Raw genomic sequence first — 23438 nt, 5'->3', positions numbered from 1 at the left:
CTCAAAGTTGATGTTAGAAGCAGGAAAAATTGGCGAGTGTGAGGATCTGAGCGAGTTTGACGATGGCTGAATTGTGATGGCTAGACAAGTGGGTCAGAGCAGCTCCAAAACTGCAGCTCTGGTGAGGTGTGTCCCGGTCTGCAGTGGTCAGTATCTATCAAAAGTGGTCCAAGGAACAGTGGTTAACCGGCGACAGGGTCATGGGCGACCAAGGCTCATTGATGAACAGACGAGCTACTGTAGCTCAAACTGCTGAAGAAGTTCATGCTGGTTCTGAGTGCATCACAGGTTGTTGAGTATGGGGCTGCAACACAATATTAAAAAGGTGGTCATGGCCGCTCAGGAGGCGCAGCGGTAAAAACACACGCTGGAACCAGAGCTGGGATCTTGACTACATCGTATCGAATCTCAGCTCTGCCATCCAGCTCGGCTGAGCAGCCACATGAACAACGATTGGCCTGTTGTTCATACAGGGGTGGGGTATTAAGCCAGATAGGGACTCCTCGTAACTGATGCAACTACATCTGCTGGCTGATAGATGGCGCCTGCACAGAGGTGGGGAAAGAGTGCGGATCAGGGTGTGTCTCTCCGTACACAAGGCTGATTCGCATATATGCACTCGGCTAGTGTGGGTGACGAAATGCATACGGCTGCTGCCCTCGTGTCGGAGGGGGCGTGGGTTAGCTTCGTTCTCCTCAAATCAGAGCGGGGGTCGGCATTGGTGGAGAGGAAGCGTGATGCAATCGGGCAATTAAGACGCACTAAAAAGTCGGGAGAAAAAAGGGAGAAAACGCATAAACAAAAATATATAAAAAGGTAGCTGTGCTGTAGCTTCTATTGATTCTATCATTCAGTTTATGAGTGTAATTTAATGACTTGACAGGAAATGTGACTTTTCTTTAAATATCTGTGAAATCTGTGATTTTTAAGCACATTTCCCATGTATTTTGTAGGGCCCTAGATATATGAATATAAAATGTATACAAGTAAGCAGAAATGAAACACGTTTTAAAATCTTTATTAATGAAGTAAATTTAATAACAGAATGTGTACAAGAAAAAGAACAAAAAAGAAGAATAGCATGCATCTACCGATGTTCACGTTTAATACTAGCCGAGTCTCGTTTAATCCGAAGCGTTGTTTCCTGTGAAAGAAAAGACTTCTCTCGTCAGCGGTGTTTTAAAAGCATGAAAACTATCTATCACGGCACGGCACGATGAACGCTGCTCAGATGCTCCATGGATGGATGGATGAAGTGACAACACTCGAATATAAAACAAGATAAAGTGCTAAAATCTCTTGACTAAAAGCTTTAAAGATTCTTTTACACCGAACACACGAATGGAAAAGAGCTTCTTAAAATTTCACATTGGATTGTCAGGCTGGGTGATTTTAACTGATTCTTTTGCATTAGCAAATTAAGAAAGTAGTTCTTTCGATTGTTAGTGGATAGTAAAGCGGTAAAGCGAATTTACTTTGACAATATCTCTAACTCGGACGCAGAAGGAGCATAAAAATGAGCGAGAGAGAAAGCGTACAAGTTAAAGCTTTCACTGATTCATGTGCGTTACTCTCATCTACACACAAACGATCCCGGTTCACCTTAAATAAACTATATAAAGCTGTCGGGAGCACAAAATGAACTATGCAACTCAGCTCACGATAAGGCCAACCACTGCAAACCCCAAATCCCCCCTGCAGGAACAACCCGGATCATCATCATCATCTTCTGTTCGTTTTGTTTGTTTTCTATGAATTTACAAAAATAGATCTGTAAGTGAACGCGCACACACACAATGTTATGAGGCATGAAGTCATGCGAATGACATGAAGTTACCATGAAGTCTATGAAGTCTATGCAATATGCAGTTTTAAAGTGATACTGTGGTGGGGAATCTGAAACCCCTCCGCTCTAACGGACGAAGGGTGCGATCGATCGAAGGGCCGAACAGAGAATCTGCGGTGACTTTATTCGGAGAGCCTTCAGGCGGGCATGTAGGGGGGCGGGGGCTCCTTCGCTGGCATCGTCATGGCCATTTCGTAGGTGGGGAGGATGTACTGTAAGAGACGCATAAAACAAACAAAATATATTCACTATATATTACAACGAAAACAAGTTTTATACTTGTCTTAATTTAAAAAAACATACAATTACAGACCTTTAAAAGCTAATTTGGCCTTTTTTGCTGGATTAAAATGAACTAAAATTATAAAATTGTAACGTGCTGTAATTAAAATATTTATTTGTTTATTAGGATTTTAACGTCATGTTTCACACACCATGGTTACATTCATGACAGGAACGGTAGTTACTCATTACACAAGATTCATCAGTGCAAGTTTAATATCAAACACAGTCATGGACATGACTGCATGTCTTTGGACTGTGGGAGGAAACCCACACAGATACGGGAAGAACATGCAAACTCCACACAGAAAGAACCCAGACTGTTCTACCTGGGAATTGAACCCAGGACCTTCTTGCTGTGAGGTAACGGGTGCTCGCCCCTGTAATTGATATATACTGTTTGTTTGTTGGGTGGCTCGGTGGGTAGCACTGTTGCCAGCAAGAAGGTCCTGGGTTCGATCCCCAGGCGGGGCGGTCCGGCACCTTTCTGTGTGGAGTTTGCATGTTCTCCCCGTGTCTGTGTGGGTTTCGTCCGGGAGCTTCCACAGTACAAAAACATGCAGTCAGGTTAATTGGAGACACTGAATTGCCCTATAGGTAGGTAGGTAGGTAGGGGTGTGTGTGTGTGTGCGTGTGTGTGTGTGTCCTGCGATGGACTGGCGCCCCGTCCAGGGTGTGTGCCTTGCGCCCATTGAAAAGCTGGGATAGGCTAAGAACAGTTAAGAAAGTGAGTGAGTGTTTGTTATTATAATACCACGTTATCACATTTATAATATTCACGACAGGAATCGTGTGTTTTATGCTGGTTTTAATGGCCTTGCATGTTTTCAGTCTTATATAAAATAAACTTTAAAAAAAGAACATTTACAAGGTAAACAAATGTTGAACCTAACTGAGTGTTAAACGGATAATAAGACCAAAGGGTGTTCATGTCATGTTGGTGTTTTCAATTGTAAATTTCCTAAACCCAGTAACAGATCCTAATACCAGTATAGCTGCAGCCAAACAGATTCTTCTTCTAGACTGGAAATGTGATTTTGCCCCTCGTTTTAAAAGATGGCCATCAGAGATGACACATGTAGGTAGCATTTAAGCCCTGATGAAGCGATGGAGATGTTGTGATAATAGTAAGAGGCTTTTTCATTGGATATGAAACACGTTTTTGGGCAAATTAAAGAGACCCTTATTTATTTATTGTTTACTTTATTGATTTATTATTCTTTTTTTAAATTCTCAGTGGGTGTGGAGCGGGTTGGGATTTAGAGATGCGTCACTGAACATTCTACATCTGTAGCATTTTTCTAGTTAATGCTTAAATAAGGAAGAAAAAAAACTAGAGATGCATGAGTACCGATACCGCGCTCATTAACTCGTACTCGTACTCGCAAACGAGGCTCCGATACTAAACATCCGATACCGTGTACCTAGTGCACGTTGCTGCGTTATGCCTGGTTCACACTACACGATTGTTGCCCTGATTTTCGCTCGGCGACTGGTCGGCGCTAGATTCGCCGGCTCGGGAGCAACTCGGCGTTCGCTCGGTGATCAAAACTCGGCTCTCGATCGCTAAGTGTGAACTATCCGACAACTCGATCCGGTCGCCGAGCGCTCGGCGAGCCGGTCGGATCGAGTTGTTGGATAGTTTTCTAGCATGTCAGATATCTGATCCAATAGGTATTGGTATCGGTATCGGCAGGTACAAAAATACTTGTACTCGGCTGGGAAAAAAATGGTATTGATGCATCCCTAAAAAAAACAATCCTAAGAAAAAAACAGGAAAACCTGACCCCAGTGTGCGATCATCTCCGTTTTTAGCACACTTAGTACTTATTTCCCAGAAATCATGCAGCTGTTTACTGGTTTGTTAATGGCTTAGGGTACTGGTGACACTCTAACGAGCTGGTAGAGCTTACAGCAGAGTGTGTGCTGTTTAGACGCTGTGTTCGCTTTCTATTTATTATGCTCTTAACACTGATAATAAATAATTTCTGAAGGACTGTGCCTCTTTAATTTGCACCACAATTCCATTTGTTATGATTTATAGAACTTGGCAGAACTTATAGAACAGCTTGTAAAATGCAGACAGTGAACTGTTCGATGCTCAGGGTTCAAATATCATTACAGTTAAACATACGTCATCTTTCAGCAGTTACCTTATAGTAAATTATATAGTTCGATGTATAAAAATCTAAATACTAATAGCTTACATTAGTCTTAAACACAGAGTACATGTGTAGACCACCATCTAGTACATTTTACTTCTGTGCTTTTTGCGTACAAATCATTCGAGCAGCTTTGAGAAAATATCTTGCATTTACTGTAAATCTAATTCAACCTGAACACACGATTAAAATACATGCAATCAATAAAATAACAGCTACTGAATAAATCCTTTAACATCTTATCCTTCTATATGTACGGTAGGAGCTGTTTGCCGACCGGACACGAGAAGTTAACCGGATAAAACACGAAGCCTTTCTGAGAAACGAGTCATCTGACACTCCCGCCTCTTAAATGTGGTTTAAAACCTTTCAGAATTAAATTGAATTATGTTTATTATATTGTCTTGCTCTTACTGTGGATCCTCAGGTGCTTTCCACACATGACTCAATCTTTGCACTGTACCTTGACATGACACGCCCGTTTCGAGTGAGCCTAAAATCAAACTAGTCTATCTATTAATCAGCATGTCATGGCTTTGGCATTGAAAAGCTGTCCAAGGGTCACATACTGGCATATTCTGCAAACTAAGCATACAGCTGCCTAAGTTACACACCTATCAGCCAAAACATTAAAACCACACCCCCAAATGTGCCTGGCAAATATTAATTGTAGTGCTAATGGTAGTTACACTTACAGCTATACAGATATGGGCTGCAATAAAGGGGCTTTTGATAAGGGCTTCAACGACTGGATTGAAGTACCTCTGAAAAAAGCAAGTTGGCAGCTGTGATGAGTACCCACCAAGAACTACAGATGCCAGGACATGAAGGCTATAGCGCTAAAGTGACGGCACTATGATGATCCACCTCACAAAAAAACAAAAGCTGAAGGACCTGCTGGTGATGACATGGTACTGGAAACAACAGGTCTCATTTTAACTCAGATTAGGCGGGTGGTCCTAATGTTATGGCTCAGCAGGACATACACTGATCAGCCATAACATTAAAACCACCTCCTTGTTTCTACACTCACTGTCCATTTTATCAGCTCCACTTACCATATAGAAGCACTTTGTAGTTCTACAATTACTGAATGTAGTCCATCTGTTTCTCTGCATGCTTTTCTAACCTGCTTTCACCCTGTTCTTCAATGGTCAGGACCCCCACAGAGCAGCTATTATTTAGGTGGTGGATGATTCTCAGCGCTGCTGGAGGTTTTAAACACCGTGTCCACTCACTGTCCACTCTATTAGACTCTCCTACCTAGTCGGTCCACCTTGTAGATGTAAAGTCAGAGACGATCGCTCATCTATTGCTGCTGTTTGAGTCGGTCATCTTCTAGACCTTCATCGGTGATCACGGGGGGCGCTGTTGGTTGGATATTTTTGGTTGGTGGACTATTCTCAGTCCAGCAGGGACAGTGAGGTGTTTAAAAACTGCAGCAGCGCTGCTGTGTCTGATCCACTCATACCAGCACAACACACACTAACACACCACCACCATGTCAGTGTCACTGCAGTGCTGAGAATCATCCACCACCTAAATAATACCTGCTCTGTGGGGGTCCTGACCATTGAAGAACAGAGTGAATGTCAGTAATTGTAGAACTACAAAGTGCTTCTATATGGTAAGTGGAGCTGATAACATGGACAGTGAGTGTAGAAACAAATATTTGTGGCACCTAAATGAATAAATGTAAAGGTTTACCTGAGGTGGAGTCTCAAACGCAGGATAAACAGCGATTTCTGGCATGTTTCTATTATTGATGTACTTGTAGCAGTTCCACACACAGTTGATCAAATAAGCCTGTAAAACAGAAGACATTTTTATTAACGACTGGATTCTGGACTCTGGACTCGTTCGTCTCATTTAGAGGATGATTGATGGGGTAATTTCAGCATTATGGATTCCCATTACACCTTTCCAGAACGAGCTTAGCAACAGTTATTACTATTTGTGTACTTTTAAATACTAAAAATCAACAGATTTAATGGTATGAATGTCATATAAATTAATAAAGTACTTCTAGCATGAGTTTAAGATGAATGATTTCTCCCATTTGCTCCTGATTTAACGTAGTCAATCTGTCTTCCGCTGCTGGTGGATCCCTGATTGCATTCGAGGAGGGTATATTGCTGCTTATTGCTGACCCCTTACTTTCGCCCATGCATTCTGCACAGGCGCCTCGATCTGCTAATCGGGGTCTTTGCGCAGCGTCTGAAGACCCCACCCACTTATAGTCCGGTCATCTCGCCCTAGCAGACACGGTGGCCAGTTAGTGTCTGTGACCTGCACTAAGGGTGCACTGATATCGCCTCGTGCCACGTGCCTTCTGTATTTGTGAGCCCAGCCCATTTAGCAGATGCTTTTATCCAAAGTGACTTACAGTACTGTGACAGTATACTGTCTGAGCTATTGAGAGTTAAGGGCCTTGCTCAAGGGTCCAACAGTGACAGCCTGGACGTGATGAGGCTTGAACCAGCGAGCTTTCGATTTCTAGTCCAGTACCTTAACCGTTAGGCTACAGCTGCCCTGGGATTTGAGCTGCAGTAACCAGCATGGCTCTTACCATAAAGGTCAGGTATAATCCAGGTATAATCCAAAAAGCTAAGTGACAGCTTCCGCAGTCGAGCAAAACTGGCGCTGCCTTTGGCTTGGTCAGAAACCTTTGGAAAAGTAAAGCTTGGTTGACTTTAGACAGTGTTACTCATGTTTCTGCAGCTTCTATGCTTGTCATACGTGGTTATTCGTTTATAAAAATGGGGAGATGAAGAAAGGAGGTGAATTATGCCCATGCTTAATGCCTACTCGTGTACAAACAAGCTTTCCAACCTAGAAAACCAGGTCATTGTTTGTTTTCGACTGCCATGGCATGATTGGGGTTTAAATGCCCATTTGTTGCATGACAGCAGATAATTATTGACCCAAGTGATTTATTCCCAGCTCACGATTTGTTTTCTCCACAATAATTATTGCACAGGATTACCTTTAGTCATATTTTCCATCTACCACATGCATTACATTTTAGGACGGGCTGAGATACCTTCAGAATGATGAGGAGAGCAAAGAACACCAGGACGAACAACAGGAGGCAGCTGGAGTCCAGAGAGAGGAGGTTGTCTTTGTACGGGAAGTCCGGCTATAAGTAATAAAAACAAAAGCACAAGGTAGTGAGTGATAGTAAAATCCACAAATTACCAAACAAACAGCAGCAGCAGCAGCAAAAGACTGACCAGCTGATCCAGGTAATCCTTGATCCGGGGCAGGTAGGTGAGGGAACTGATGGCCACCAGGCAGCTCAGAGCAAAGTCGAACAGCTGATAGCAGAAGAACGGGATGAGCCAGCCGTCACGGTGCTGTGGGGGGGTATTACAATTACTACTCATTTTTATGTGGAAAACATTAGGATCCTACAGGGCATCAGCTCTCTGTTTCATGCTAAAAAGGTTCATAAGTAAATAAGTAATATGAAGGGCAAACATTTCACTAAAGACCTACACCGATCAGCCTCCTGGTTTCTACACTCACTGTCCATGTTATCAGCTCCACTTACCATATAGAAGCACTTTGTAGTTCTACAACTACTGACTGTACTCCATCTGTTTCTCTACATACTGTTTTAACCTGCTTTCACCCTGTTCTTCAATGGTCAGGACCCCCACAGGACCACCACAGAGCAGGTATTATTTAGGTGGTGGATCATTCTCAGCACTGCAGTGACACTGACATGGTGGTGGTGTGTTAGTGTGTGTTGTGCTGGTATGAGTGGATCAGACACAGCAGCGCTGCTGGAGTTTTTAAACACCTCACTGTCACTGCTGGACTGAGAATAGTCCACCGACCAAAAATATCCAGCCAACAATCCAGCTAACACACCACCACCATGTCAGTGTCACTGCAGTGCTGAGAATCATCCACCACCTAAATAATACCTGCTCTGTGGTGGTCCTGTGGGGGTCCTGACCGTTGAAGAACAGGGTGAAAGGGGGTAACAAAGCATGTAGAGAAACAGATGGACTACAGTCAGTAATTGTAGAACTACAAAGTGCTTCTATATGGTAAGCGGAGCTGATAACATGGACAGTGAGTGCAGAAACAAGGAGGTGGTTTTAATGTTGTGCCTAATCGGTGTAAATTCACTAGTAAACAAGGAACAAGCCTGACTAGGACAAATCCAGCTTAACAGAGGGATCTAAGTTGTATACGGTTTTACACTGGTAATATAAGGGTTTAACTGTATATTGTAGGAAAAAAACAAACCTGTTTTAGATGAGTATTGCGGAGGACTGTAAAGTGTGGAATATTACGCAACAACAGAACATTAGCATCCTTCTCGTTAGACAGAAATTGTACCGTAATATTTACAAACTGTAACCTGTTGCGTAATAAAGTACACCAGGTTTTGTACACCGGGAGTTATAAACCTTCATTTTCACCCATTCCAAGTGGGTTGCTGGCCGACTAGTATTAAGCTGCATTCACATGATGCACGACAAAACCGCTTTTGCACTGGCAGTACCGTGGTTTCCTATGAAGCACGGCGATGCTGTTTCCATTGCTGCAGGCCTTTACAGAGCTACCAATGAGGCGAACTGTTCACGTCAGTAATCCCCAACCTATTTTGCACCATGGACCGGTTTCATATAAGATATAATTTCACGGACCGGCGGGGGCGGGAGTATTTGTAATAAAATGATACGACGAGCATAATAAAAAACACAGAGTGCATACCAATACTACTAGGGATGTAACGATGCACCACAAGACAGTTAAAAATCAGTGCACATGTGCTACGATTCCAATCGGTTATTCATTTAAGATGAACCGATATTCAGTTTAAGCAGCAGAGGGCGCTGGCACTGTTCACCTCGCCTGGTTGACGGCACTTCACAAAGTTGCCAGGTAGGGGATTTTCCAGCCAAATGTATTAATGTGAGGATACTTTATTTGTATGCAGGATGTGTTCTTAAATTTCATTTCAGTTTTTTGTTTTTTTACACAATAAGCATTATTTGGCATAGTTTGTACCTACCGCAGAAATAAAAGGACATTCATTATTTATATTAATAAAAGATAAGCACGAATACAAGATTTTATTTTTTTAAAGAAATAATAAAAGGAAAAAAATCGTATCATGAACCCAGTATCGTGAATCACGTCGCATCGTGGGTAGAGTGTATCGTTACATAGCTAAATGCTTCAAACCAATGACGGAAAATCAGAGGGAATCCTGAGCATTTTTCGAGCTTGTGGGCTTCAAGAGGAACAGACGGGTTATTCTCTTATTAAAAGAGAATCAGGTTCTCTTTAAAAAAAAAAAACATCTTTCAGACTGTGATTATGACTGAATTATTTATTGTTTCTGTGCAGACCCACGGACCCCTGGACCGGTACCGGTGGTTGTGAATCTTCATGATGTAGGCAGGAGCGAAACACTGACACAGTGAGAGGAAACTGATTCTTCGTTCTCACAAAAACAAGACGATAATGTGAGAAGGTGACTATTTTAGACTGCAGATTAAGCTTCCTGTGGGGGGTTTCGATCTTTTGCTGGGTTATCGTTTTTGCACTTCTCCAAATGACCACACTTCTCTATGCCTTTTTCACTTTTGCTTAAATAAAACACCATGTTACTTTTGATACACTGAACTCCAGTAGTACCTTGTAACTCAACGTCCCCTAAACTCAAAATCTTTGAAACTCAACACCCTTCGTCAGGAAATCTGTACCCTTAAACTCAACGTGTCCAGTTCTTTAATGTGTTAAAAGAATGACACAAAAACACTAAACTTCTCTTCATTATTGCTGCTCATAAGTTCCTCCACTAATCAAATTCCTCACTCGCTTAGTCACGTTAGGTGCCAGCGCAAAAGCTATTGTGCCGCTTCTAATGTGAATGCGCCGGTACTGAACGGAATACGGTATTCCAAGATCAAGCATCTCCACTATTAAGAAGTTTATTAGTTTATTAGACCGAAACAAACGGTTTTGTGAAATATGCTTACAGTAATGGCTCCATACACCATCATGGCACTGATAGTGAGCATCAGGAGGGAGATGGCAAATCCCACGCAAGCATTTTCTAAATCAGATAAGAGAGAAATAAACACACGATGAGTCACGCTGACTAGTACAATACAACAGTGTATTTTTATTTTAATATCCAGAGCTGTGTTTGTACCTGACATTCGGTCTGAAGCAAAGTAGTGCTCGATGACCTCGTACTGAAGGTCGACGGTGGGCACGTTTTCAGGATGGGTGACGGCCACTGTTAGCAGGATTCCCATCAACAGGTTCACAACCTAAGGAAAAAAAAAAGAACATATAGCTATAAATGTGTAGGAATGTATGGCTGGGTTAAACAATACAGTACTGTTCCTGCAGGATTTTTCAAATGCGACAGACTTTTAAATTATTGCAGGTATTTGTAAGTGTCAGAGTTTTAATAAACATATCTTTGTAGCTCTTATTTTATGTTCCCTGATTTTACTCAGTTACAGAACTGTGGCTAGTCAGCATTTTACTAGTCAGACCACTTCCTCCCTTATTGTGACTCTACACATCTGAATTCGATGTGTAGAAATTATAACTAGTGTGTTAAATGAATGTTATACGACAGACAACAGTCAGCTACCTTTAACACAGTTGAAATTATTCCAGTTTTTGTACTGTGTCAACACAACCTGTCAGAACATGGACGTGTTGGTTAGACGTCCACAAAGAAAAGCCCTTAACAAGCAACTGCTTATCCTCGTGTGTAAAGCCTCTGCTGACAATGAACGGATTTTCTCTCTCACATGGGAGGAGAAAATAACAACACTGTGTAAAAAAGCTCGACTTCAAGGTCACAACAAAACACAAAGCTGCACACGTGAGATATATTATCATTTAATAGCATGTAGAACTTTGATAAGTACAGTTAAACACAAGGCAACTAATAAAAAATTGAAGAGGCTGAAAATGGGTGTCTGAAGTGAGGTGCACAAGTCATATGGACTAAATATGATCTAATATTTTAAGCAAAACAATACAGAAAAACTTATTTAGTTGAGACAGTTCATTGTAAGGTGCATTTGTCAGTGTGCTCTCAGTGCTGGTCCCAAGCCTGGATAAAAAGGAGGATCCCTTATTATTATTATTTACATGACAGGACACAAAAAATACCTGACAAACCAGGTATGCAGACCAGAAATATCTGCTGCTGCCATAAAGAATTTAAGCTTCATATAAGGTACTTTTAATTCTAATATAAAGCTATAGAACAGTTTCATCATTTAAATCAGAATTCCTTAACAGGTCCTGGGTTGGATTCCCAGATGGGGCGGTTCGGTTTTTTCCCACAGTCCAAAGACGTGCAGCAAGTGAGGTGAACTGGAGATACAAAATTGTTCATGACTGTGTTTGATATCGAATTTGTGAGCTGATGAATCTTGGGTAAGCAGTAACTACCTGTCCTGTCAGGAATGTAACCACAGTGTGTAAAACATGACGTTACAATCCTAATAAATAAATTTATATAAAGCTATAGAGCAGTTTCATAATTTCATAATCTAAATCAGAGTTTCCCAACTGGGGTTCCTTTTCTCTTTGATAAATCTGTCACTGTGGGGTTTTATTAATTTATTTATTAGGATTAGGGATGTCCCGATCCGATCAAGGCATTTTTAACTGATCGGAAATCGGCTTTACTAATGCCGATCATAACCCGATCTTTTGTTTTATGTCAGCATGTCCGCTGTCCAACAGCGGTGTGATGTCTGTAATGCGAGCGTTTCACGAGGCGGTGGGAGCAGAGCTGCGTTCATTACTGTAGAATTTCACTGTTTATATGGTGTGTGAGTCGAGGATCACTCCGGTTTACAAAACAATAACTTTTAATCCCAGTAGGAAAACTTCAGGACCATAACGTACAGCTTTTACCAGTTTACGTGTTACAAGACTGAACGACATCTCAGTATCAAGCTCTCCGATTGGCTTAGTTATGTAACCGAGCGTCGTAGAGATGCACTCGCTTAATAAAGAAATAAAATACACGCTATATTCACAAATTGTCGGGAGCAGAACACTTTATTAACTTATTCTGTTCCGAATAGCGGCCAGCCAGAGCCGAGCACGCTATCCCATGCACTATGGAAGCCCCAAAGGGTCAAAACACACTCACTTTGCATAGACCCGTCCATCAAACCATTGTCACAATACAAGCACTTCAAGAACTGGCTTTCCTTCATAACAAAAGAGCCTTTCCATTTTATTTTGGTATTCAGGTTTTACTGTAATGCTGTTAAGTAACTTATTTGTTTTTTTATATTCAAGTTAAGCTGCTACACCACTTGTGAGTGGAGATTTTTGTTCATGTTTAGTGTATCACTGCATTAAACAGAATTATGTTCTTTGAATATAAAGTTCAAAGTGAAACTGTAATTATCTCACTTCATTTTTACTACAATGCTGCACTAGGTTTGTTTACTTTTATTTTGTAAAAGAACATTAAGCAATAGTTTGGATGCAGGCAATTTTTTTTCCTACATCACTGCAGAGCTATTCAGTTGTTAAACATGTACACTGGATTAATGTGAATAACTGTAATGTAGTTGAAGTGTGCACTGTGTGAACAATATTATCCAGTTCTTATCTAGACAATATCTAGAAAATACAAGTATCGGTTTGAGAATCGGTATCGGATCGGGATCAAAATTAAAGATCGGGATCGGAATCGGGAACAAAAAAACGTGATCGGGACATCCCTAGTTAGGATTTTAACATCATGTTTTACACACTTTGGTTACATTCATGACAGGAACGGTAGTTACTGCTTACACGAGATTCATCAGCTCAAATTCAATATCAAACAGTCATGGACAATTTTGTATCTCCAGTTCACCTCACTTGCACGTCTTTGGACTGTGGGAGGAAACCAGAGCTCCTGTAGGAAACCCACACAGAGACGGAGAGAACATGCAAACTCTACCTGGGGATCGAGCCAAGGACCTTCTTGCTGTGAGGCGACAGTGCTACCCACCGAGCCACTCCTGTTATATAAATAAAGTAATTTATCTATGTTTTTTAATATGTGATTTCTACTACTACAGATACTGTGTTATTGTACAGATACATTATTATTATTATTATTATTATTATTATTATAAACTGCATTTAATTTAACTCTATCTCAGTCATTTAATTAATAGATTGGAACTAAAAAGAGGAAATATTTAAAAAAATATGACAACAAAATTACGCAGATGCATTAACAAACAACATAATAATATTACGAATAAATAATTAATAAAGAATATTAATACATTTCCCGCTTGGTAACATATATATATATATATATACATGATTTATATACTTTTTAATATAACTAATAATAATAATAAACAACAACATTGCGTTTATTTGATTTCTGGAAGTCTGACATTTCCTCATTTTCAATATTATTAAACAAGCCAGCACGAATCAGTTCTGGTTTGCTTGGTACAAAACAAAGATTTAGAGTCTGTAATGTTATTTATTTGTTTATTTATCTGATTGATTGAAAGGCAAAAAATACACTTTATTTATTTATTCTTATTATGACACCGTCTGTTAGCATAGCAAGTTAGGCCTCATCCAAACAACTGTAGTCAACTATGTAAAAAACAAACAAATCATGTCGCTTTTATATAAAATATTCGAACTATGATCATTTCGGTATGTTATATATCGAAAACAAAACATTATTAATGTTTAGCTTTATTAAAGCTGATGTTTACAACCGACCGTTGCTGTAGCAACTACGGCTAAAAGCTAACGGCTAAAAATATTAACGATCGATTTATGTGAACACATCTGATTAAGTTTAACAGCTATTTCACACTATGGATGTATATATTAAATAAACAAACCACAAAAATACACCTCTAAAAACCAGCCTCACGTTTTGTGTCGATTGATTTTTAGGAAGCTATACAGTGCATTTTGAGTTAGCTTAGCTTAGCTTACCATATACCAAGTACCAAGAATGATCGTTCCCGTCCGGACATGGCAGCATCCGCAGCATCTTGTTGTGTACAGTCTGTTGCGACTGGGTTTAAAATGCATATTGTTTCCCAGATTGTTGAAAAACATCGCGGCGTTTTTCTTTTCTATCTCAATCCTCGACTGTCACCCGAGAGTCACGGCATACACTGGCGTTAATCCTTACCGCACCCGTATTCCTACAAAATCCCGCCCCTGTTTAGCCAGGATTGGCCAGTGCTCTCGGTTTCTTCACTCTGATTGGTCGAGTGTGTGTCAGCGCGGCTCGTTATGGCACAATACGCGTGGCAATTAAACAACAACTCCTCCACCTGACCTGATGGAAAATTAGGCGTGTTCAGTTAGTCAGTACAAACAAGCAGCTTTGTCATGTGGGGAGAATAAACTGGAGATTTCTGGAAAGAGTGGAAAAATTTAAAACCTGTAGCGCCGCATTCTGCTACGATATGCGCTTTTTTTGCTATGGTTAGGGTAGGTTTAGGTTTATGTTTAGATTAGGGTTAGGTTCAGGGTTAAGTTAGAGTTAGATTAGGGTTAGAATAGGTTAGGGTAGAGTTAGGGTTAGGTTAGGGTTAAGGATATGATAGGGTTAGGTTAGGGTTAGAATTGGGTTAGGATAAGGTTAGGGTTAAGGTTAGAGTAGGGTTAGGTTAGGGTAGGATTAAAGTAGAATTAGGTTAGGGATGGGATAAGGTTAGGTAAGGGTTAGAGTAGGGTAGGGTTAGGGTAGGATTAAAGTAGAATTAGGTTAGGGTTAGGATAAGGTTAGGTAAGGGTTAGAGTAGGGATAGGATTAGGATAAGGTTAGGTTAGGGTACAATTAAGTTAGGTTAGGATTTGGGTTAGGGTTAGGTTCAAGTTAGGGTTGGGTTAGGCAGGGCTGGGTAGGGTTAGGGCTAAGGTAGGGTTATTGTTAGGGTTAGGTAAAACTGGGCAGGGTTAGGGTTATTGTTAGGGTTAGGTAGGGCTGGGCAGGGTTAGGGTTGGGTTAGAATAGGGTAAGGTTAGGATTAGGTTAGGGTTACTTTAGGGTTGGGTTAGGCTAATGTTAGGGTTAGATTAGGGTAATGGTAGGGTTAGGGCTAGGTTAGGGTCAGGGTTAAGGTAGGGTTAGGTTAGGGTTAGAACCAAAATCATGTAAGATATTAAAAATGAGTTATGTAACAATCCTAATGCTAACAGTGATTATACTAAAAGTGAAACTAACTCTAGATAAAAGTAAAATTCATAAGAATTACACCAACGCCTATGAATTAATCACACAAAAATAAATACAAAAAGTATGTGTTGTTACTTTTGGTAATGCTTGTATTTAATGTCCTTAACCATTTCATTCATACACACACACGGTGGGGGTGGGTGCAATTCACTGGGTGAAAGGTAGAAAACAGCCTGGACATGTTGCCACTCCATCACAGTGCAAACACACTCACACACACACACTCACACACATGGGGCAATGTTGTATCTCCAATTAACCTGACTGCATGTCTTTAGACTAGTGGAGGAAACCTACGTGGACACGGGGAGAACATTCAAACTTCACACAGAAATAGCCTAGATAGAAATGTGCTTGTCTTGGATGTCAACCACTAAGCTCACAGAAATATAAAGCTCACTTTACTGTAAACAGTGTTTCAGCAGCTTATAATTCATGGCAAACCTGTTTTCCAAAGGTTCCTGGACTACAGTTAACTATCCAAACAAATTTCCCTTTAGCATAAACCGATGGTGTGTTTTCTGCTCCAACCTGACAACAGACTACAGTTTCGTATACTTCTTAAAAACAGACCTATTAAAATGGGCACAGAGAAGTCACCAGCTATAGTCAATCATAACAATTGAGGGATTAGCAGGCCACAAAGTTAAATCACATTACTGAATTATGTATACTGTAATCATGAGGTTTATTTAGACACTTCACATTCACTCACTCACACATTAGATTAGAGCAGCTAGTCCACCTTTCGCATGTTTTGGGAAGTGGGAGCAAACCAATGACGATACATGAAGAACATACAAAACTTCTCACAAAGCTGCAGCACTATTTTACTCCCTTTTTCTCCCACTTTAGCGTAGTCAATCTGCTTCTGGGGACCCCTAGTGGTGCCCAAGTAGAGTGTGACTTGACCAACACACTCCCTCCGATGCGTGCTCAGTCTACTGATCCCTTCTGATACACCCACACCTCGGTGGATTTGGTGTGAGGCCGGCTTCACACACGGAGAGCCACGCCCCGACCTCTCCTCCACCTATGTGCGGTGGCCCTGGGCAACCAGGTTCCTTACACAGCCCCACCCCTCTGTTAAATTCGGTCATTTCCCACCCTAGCAGACTGGAGACCAATTAGCCAATTATGCCTGCTAGAGGGCGCCCAGTCGACCGGTAGCAGAGCCAAGACTCAAACCTGGGAGATCAGAATCTCAGCGCTGGTGTGCTCACGACATATCAAGCTGCACCACCTGACCGCCCAATGTATTGCATTTTTAATAGATCTTTTTAAAATATGTATTTATTATAGTTGGCAGAGGTAGGCGGCAGGATGCACATGTAGACATGGGAGGAACATGTGATATTGTTTACAATGGCCGAATGCAAACATCAAACCTTGGACCTCTACTGCTATGGAGCAACCAGTTAACCATAACCATGTGCATATTTAATTAATAACTTAATTAACTTAATTAAAATGAGGCAATACGGGAGGAGCTCGGAGTAGAACCGCTGCTCCTTCGCGTGGAGAGGAGCCAGTTGAGGTGGTTCGGGGATCTGATAAGGATGCCTCCTGGACGCCTCCCTTTAGAGGTATACCAGGCATGGCCAACTGGGAATGCCTGGGGATCCCACCAGAGGAGCTGGTAGAAGCGGCAGGGGAGAGAGATGCCTGGGACTCCTTGCTTGCACTGTTGCCACTGCGACCCTGAATGGATAAGCGGAACAGATGATGATGATGATGATGAAAATGACTACATTTCTCTCTAGGTCTGCATACCAGACTCACAGTTTTAATCCTGGATACCCTTTCTAATGCAACCCTCCTGTTTTCATCCGAGCTGGGGACCGGTACTGAGAGCGCACTGGCAAGTCGATCTCCCAATGACCAGACATGAGCCATGCATTCACGTCTGTGCAGATGCCTGACCAGCTAAGAGCATTTCTGAGATTCCATCCCTAGATTTCAGCACACATATTTGCTGTACCATCTGAGCACCCATTTAAACTGACTGAATACAGAACAGCTTGAAAACATGACCAGAATCAGCATTGCTAAATTGCAGGTCTTATCTGGCTTCTACTGCAAGGTTTTATGTGCCGTCTGACCCCGGTTATAAAAGGACGTCCACCTTTCCTCGTTCTTCCTTTACCGGATACGAGCTGCCAACATGAAGCTGGAACTTCTGCTGGTCTTTGTCGTTCTCCTCTGTGTGGACAGCAAACCATTTTCAGGAAAGAAATTTAACAAGTTGCTACTGATATCTTTCGATGGTTTCAGATGGGACTATGATGAAGATGTTCACACACCAAATTTAGACATGTTGGTGCAGGAGGGTGTGAAGGCGAAATATATCACACCGCCAATGATCACCATGACATCTCCATCACATTTTACCACTATTACTGGTAAGGAAAGTGCTCTTGTGCAGTCATTACTTATCAAACTCTGATCAAAATAATGTGAAACAGACAAACTGAGAATAGAAATAGATATTATTCTTGTTGCTCGTGCAAATACGTAGAGCTGGTTTAAATGCTCCAGTTCAAATATACTACTAACATTAATGATATCTGCTAATTTCTTGCATCAGAAGAAGTTTCATTCTTAAAAATAAACAGTCATGTTTATCCATATCATGGAGTGCCAGTCATATTATTTACCCTAAAATTATTTAAGATAATACTAAGCAGGGCCACTGGCATCACTGTATGTATGAACAATGGGAACGTCTAACCATCACGGCAGGTATATTGTTTATTAGCCATTAATTATGATGTTTACATGCCTGTCTGATAATGCTTTAAATTTCTTGGTGACTTTTTGACACACCATATTAAAAAATATATCCAAACTGACTGAAAGAGTTCTAATTTCTCTGCAAATATTTTTGTATATGGTACAAAGATTGATCACTAGTCATTAAGACTCTAATATTTCTGATAAGCTTTATATGCTTTATAATGAGTTCATAGTCTCTGCAGCATCTTGATAAAAGTCTCCAGGTTCACATCATTGTAATAACACCAGCATTTATAAAGATACGCCACAGTTTATCCCACATCAAGGTTATCTTTATGTTCAAAGTCCTAAAATGCCTGACCTAACTATGTACATACATGACATATCTATATTTTGTTGAGGAACTATGGTGGCTGGTAGTTCTATATAAGTCATCAAAGGCTGATCCATTAGGAATCACCTCATAGGCCTGGTTTGTTACTCACTTCTGTTTAGCAGGTGAAAGTTTGTCCACAAGGGGGAGCCATAACACAGTCTTCCCAGATCAGTGACACTGTGACTGTGATATATATAAAAAATACAGATTTTCTTGCTGTTAGTTTCACATATACCTCAAACAGCACTGCTACTTTTACCATTGAAAAGTCAATAGCATCAGATAGTGCTGTCTGTAAGGACTTATACATGTACCCTTGAACATCAGTGACTGAAATGTTTTGTACTGATTTCATGCAGGACGATGGATCGAGGATCACGGTGTTGTTCATAACATGATGTTCAATTCCACAACTCTCCTGAAATTAACTCATAAGGCGACTCTGAAACGATCCAAGTGGTGGGACAACGGAGCTTTACCTTTGTGGATAACTGCTCAGAATCAGGTGGGGAGTCATTTACTGCACTACTAATCTTAATATTAAATTAATAATCAACATCGTATCTATTGCTTCTCAAAACTCCCTTACAGTGGTGTTGAGCATCAGGCTGGGATGTGATTAATGAAAAAGTACTCAAGGGTAGTGATTCTCAAAGTGCTACTGGATGTACGTGATGCTTCAGCAGGTTATAGTTTAGATAACCTTAAATAACTAGCTGTATATACAAAATTAAAACAAGAAAAATGACAAAATTCATAGGTTTTTCATTTTAAAAACAACTATATTACAACTATATGTGGTGGTACAGAGGTAAACTACACTAACCCACTACCAATGGGATCCAAAACCCCCAAATCCTCAGCGGTGCTATCAGCTATTCGGGCAGCTACATACAGACTATTGGCTATGTCTATGGGTGAAGTTCAGCCTGTGTCAGGTGTGTTAGTGCATCACACCCAGAGATTCTGGAAGACAGGCCCTACTGAAACCCTGACCAGGATAAAGAGGTGGGAAAACATGAGATAAAAATTACAACCCTTTGTCACACAATCTTTCTCTCTTCATTGACTTTTCAAGACCTTCCACTTTAGCTAGAAAAAATAAATAAAAACTCTGGCCTTTCAGGTGGCGTGGCAGTAAAATACGCTAGCGCACCAGAGTAGGAATTTCGAATACATCAAATCAAATCTCATCTCTGCCATCTGGCTGGGCTGGGCGGCTACATGAACAACGACTGACTGTTGTTCAGGGTGGGATGAGACAGACCAGGGTTCCTCATAGCTGGTGCATATACGACCTCTGCTGGCTGATTGATGGCGTCTGTGCAAAGTTGGGGAATAATGTTGATCAGGTGTGTCTCTCCATCCACAAGGCTGGTCCGCATATGAACTCGCCTCGTGCAGGTGAAAGATGCAGTCGGTACTGCTCACGTGTCGAAGCTCCTCAGTCAGCAGTGGAGGGTTGTATCGGTAGAGGTGAAGTGTAACACAATCAGGGTAATTGGATACGACTAAATTAGGGGAGAAAATTGGGGGGGGGGGATTGGAGAAAAAGAGAAAAAAAAACTCGTCCACGGGTGAGATTGCTAGATTTTTCTGTTGCAATTATGACCTCTGCTGACTGATTGATGGTGCTGCAAAGAGACGGGGGATAATGGAGATTAGTGCATGACTCTCCATGCATGATATGGATCTCCATACGAACTAGCCTGGTGTTGGAGAAAAGAAGTGATCAGCTACTGCACTCGTGTCAAAGTGTGTTAGTTATCGTCAGGAGTGGACATTTATAAGTGTATATAATATATAATTATATAAAAGTGTTCAACATAATACATTTTTGGACTGGGCAACTAAAGAGAAAGGTGAAATCAGTTCAAAAACACGCAAAGAATGGCGCACACAGACTACAAAAGCCAAATCCCGGACATTTATGGTGGTTTAGAAATTTCGGCCGGACGCATTTTTAGGTCCAAAAAAAAGAGGACGTATGGTTACCCTAGTTTATATAAACACATGATAATCATAGTATAGTGGGGTGTTTAACAAAACAAAAAGACTGAGTCCATGTGCTTAGAGACAGTGAAATATTATTACTCAGTCAGGAATAAGTAAAGAATTTATATTGTTTATAATTAGGTGTTCCTGTATGTATGATGTTTTCCAGGGTCTGAAGACAGGATCTTATTTCTATCCGGGCGGTGGAGTGAATTACAGCGGGCAGGCGGTGGACAGGTCCCTGGTGCAGGTTCACGGTGATCCTAGCGACAACGAGACAGAATGGAAGGAGAAAATCGATGCCGTTATGGGATGGTTCACCCAGGAGGACTTTGACTTCGTCACTCTTTACTATAGTGAGCCGGACAACGTTGGCCACAAGTATGGACCAGAGACCGATGAGAGGAGGAAAATCATCCAACAGATCGACCGCCACATAGGCTACCTGAAGGAGTCCATCCGAAAGAACAAGCTAACCGATCACCTCAACGTCATAATCACCTCAGATCACGGCATGACCACCATCAAGAAGAGTCCAGCGGTGAAGGAAATCAAATTAAACGAGTACATGAACTTCCAGAATTTAGCCCATTTTGACATTCTGGATTATGGAGGATTTGGGATGATACGACCCAAGAAAGGCAAGGTGCAGGATGTCTACAACGCCCTGAAAGACGCCCATCCTAACCTAACCGTTTATAAAAGAGAAGAAATCCCTGAATATTTTCACATCGCAAAAAACAGCAGGATCCAGGACATCGTGCTCGTCGGAGACCTGGGTTTTAATCTGAACTCGGTAAGACTCGGTCCTCATCGTTAGAGTCTTTCTCAGTTTTTGTAATGAAACTTTAAATAAAACATTTAACGATGTTTTACAGAGATTAATCCTTTACGTGAACAAAGGAGACCACGGCTTTCATAACCAGGAAATGGACATGAAAACCATATTTCGAGCGTTCGGACCAGATTTCAGGAAGAATTTCACAGCCGAGCCGTTCGACAGTGTGAGCATCTACCCGTTAATGTGTAAACTGCTGGGTGTTGATCCGGCGCCCAACAACGGCAGCCTGAGCGACACTGATGCCATGCTGGTGGATGGTTTTAATCCTGGTAAGTCTTCACTGTGTCTTACCCCTGGTCTAAGTTTTTTTTTTAAACATGTTCCAAATACTAGATTACAGCGGTACCTTAAAACTCAACGTCAGTTAGTTCTGGGAGTGGTGTTGAGTTTTAAAGACGTTGAGTTTTAAGCTATTTTTTCCCATAAGGATGTTTGGGAAACCTGTTAATGTTCAAGCCGAGCGCTGAACAAAGCAACAGTCACACACACGTCAAGTTTAAGGGTACAAATTTCTTGACGAAGGGCGTCAAGTTTCAAAGATTTCGAGTTCAGGGGTCGTCGAGTTACAAGGTACCGCTGTACTAGGTGCAGGGGTATTAAAAATGACCCTGGCCTAATGTTTTTGAAACATGTTCCAAATACTAGGGGCAGTGGTATTAAACATGAACCTGGTCTTTTTTAAATGTTACAAATATGTGGGGCCATGTTCCAAATACTAGGAGCAGTGTTCCAAATATGACCCTGGCCTAGCTTTTTTAAAACATGTTCCAAATACTAGAGGCAGTGTTCTTAATACAAGAAGCAGTGATATAAAAACATGACCCTGGCCTAACTTTTTTTTTTTTAATGTTCCAAATACTAGGGGCAGTGTTCCAAAAACAAGGTGTAGTGTTCTAAATACTAGGAGCAGTGGTGTTTAAACATGACCCTGGCCTAACTTTTTTGAAACATGTTCCAGCCATCAAATTCACAATGAATTTTTGAATTGATTCATTCATTCACTGTCTGTTTTACCACTTCTGTATCCTGGTCAGGGTCACAGTGGGTCTGTTTCATTGGCCTGACCACCCTGGACAAGTCACCAGTCCATCACAAGGCGCACACACACACACACATTTACCCAATTTCTAGTAGATCCAGTTGGCCTGACTGAACGTCTTTGGACGGGATGGAAACCGGAGCACCCGGAGGAAATCCACACGGAGAACATTCAAACTCCATACAAAAAAGACCCTGGCTGACCAATCGAGGAATCGAACCCAGGCCCTTCTTGCTATGGCACACACACACACAGAGTTTAGAGTATACACAAAACAAGGAGTTCATTAGTTGCAACAAGACATATCTTGTTTTTGTGCTGTTTTTATTTAGATCATTTTAAAATGATTAAGAAATTATCGTCTAAATTTATGTGTTTTACTGTTTTAACTACATAAATAAGACAGTGAAACTGACCGACTCCTCGCTTTTTTTGTCCTGTAGGTGGACATGCTGGGAGAATCCAGACTTCAGTCAATATTCTGATTGTCATGATGTTCGTCCTGTTCGTTTTAATGTGACCTGAAGAGCTTCGTTTATATTAAATTATATTAATGTTGACTGTAGAAGTTAAACTTTGATATTAAAATGTAATTTAAAGAACTAAAGCAGTTTCATGTGGATTTCAAATTACATTTCAGTAAATATTCACATTTTTTATTATTATTATTATGATACTTTAAGCCATGAGTGTGATCAAATTATTAAAAGGACAATGTTGATGCACATGAGGTGGGTCACAGAACGTCAGTGCTGAGCTTTGATGGGTGAAAATCATTTTAATAAAGAACTTTTGACATATATTGTTGACTATATTATTAAATGTGTAAAATGACACGTGGGCAGCAGCCGTATGCATCTTATCACCTACACTTCGATGAGTGCAATGTGGATCAGCACTGTGTATGGAGAGACACACCCTG

At 41.0% G+C, this 23438-nt stretch overlaps 2 protein-coding genes across 2 annotated transcripts; one reads left to right on the top strand and one right to left on the bottom strand.

The window, feature by feature from the left end:
• Positions 1-1002: 1002 nt before the first annotated feature.
• On the bottom strand, positions 1003-14472 carry laptm4a (lysosomal protein transmembrane 4 alpha). Its single transcript, XM_063002405.1, has 7 exons — positions 14275-14472; positions 10472-10592; positions 10296-10372; positions 7524-7646; positions 7334-7429; positions 5998-6096; positions 1003-2058 (listed from the first exon to the last, which is right to left on the bottom strand). Exons 1-7 carry the CDS (start codon positions 14398-14400, stop codon positions 1984-1986), a joined length of 717 nt encoding a protein of 238 aa, XP_062858475.1. The 5' UTR covers positions 14401-14472; the 3' UTR covers positions 1003-1983.
• A 3221-nt stretch (positions 14473-17693) lies between these two features.
• On the top strand, positions 17694-23314 carry zgc:153896 (uncharacterized protein LOC569930 homolog). Its single transcript, XM_063002404.1, has 5 exons — positions 17694-17931; positions 19001-19146; positions 20806-21432; positions 21515-21746; positions 22960-23314. The coding sequence occupies exons 1-5, from the start codon at positions 17694-17696 to the stop codon at positions 23034-23036; spliced, it is 1320 nt and encodes a 439-aa protein (XP_062858474.1). The 3' UTR covers positions 23037-23314.
• Positions 23315-23438: the final 124 nt, after the last annotated feature.

The sequence above is a fragment of the Trichomycterus rosablanca genome, chromosome 9 (genome assembly GCF_030014385.1).
Source record: "Trichomycterus rosablanca isolate fTriRos1 chromosome 9, fTriRos1.hap1, whole genome shotgun sequence".
Lineage (NCBI taxonomy): Eukaryota > Metazoa > Chordata > Actinopteri > Siluriformes > Trichomycteridae > Trichomycterus > Trichomycterus rosablanca.
The sequence above is the reverse complement of the archived record's forward strand: the minus strand, read 5'-3'. Positions and strand labels throughout refer to the sequence as shown.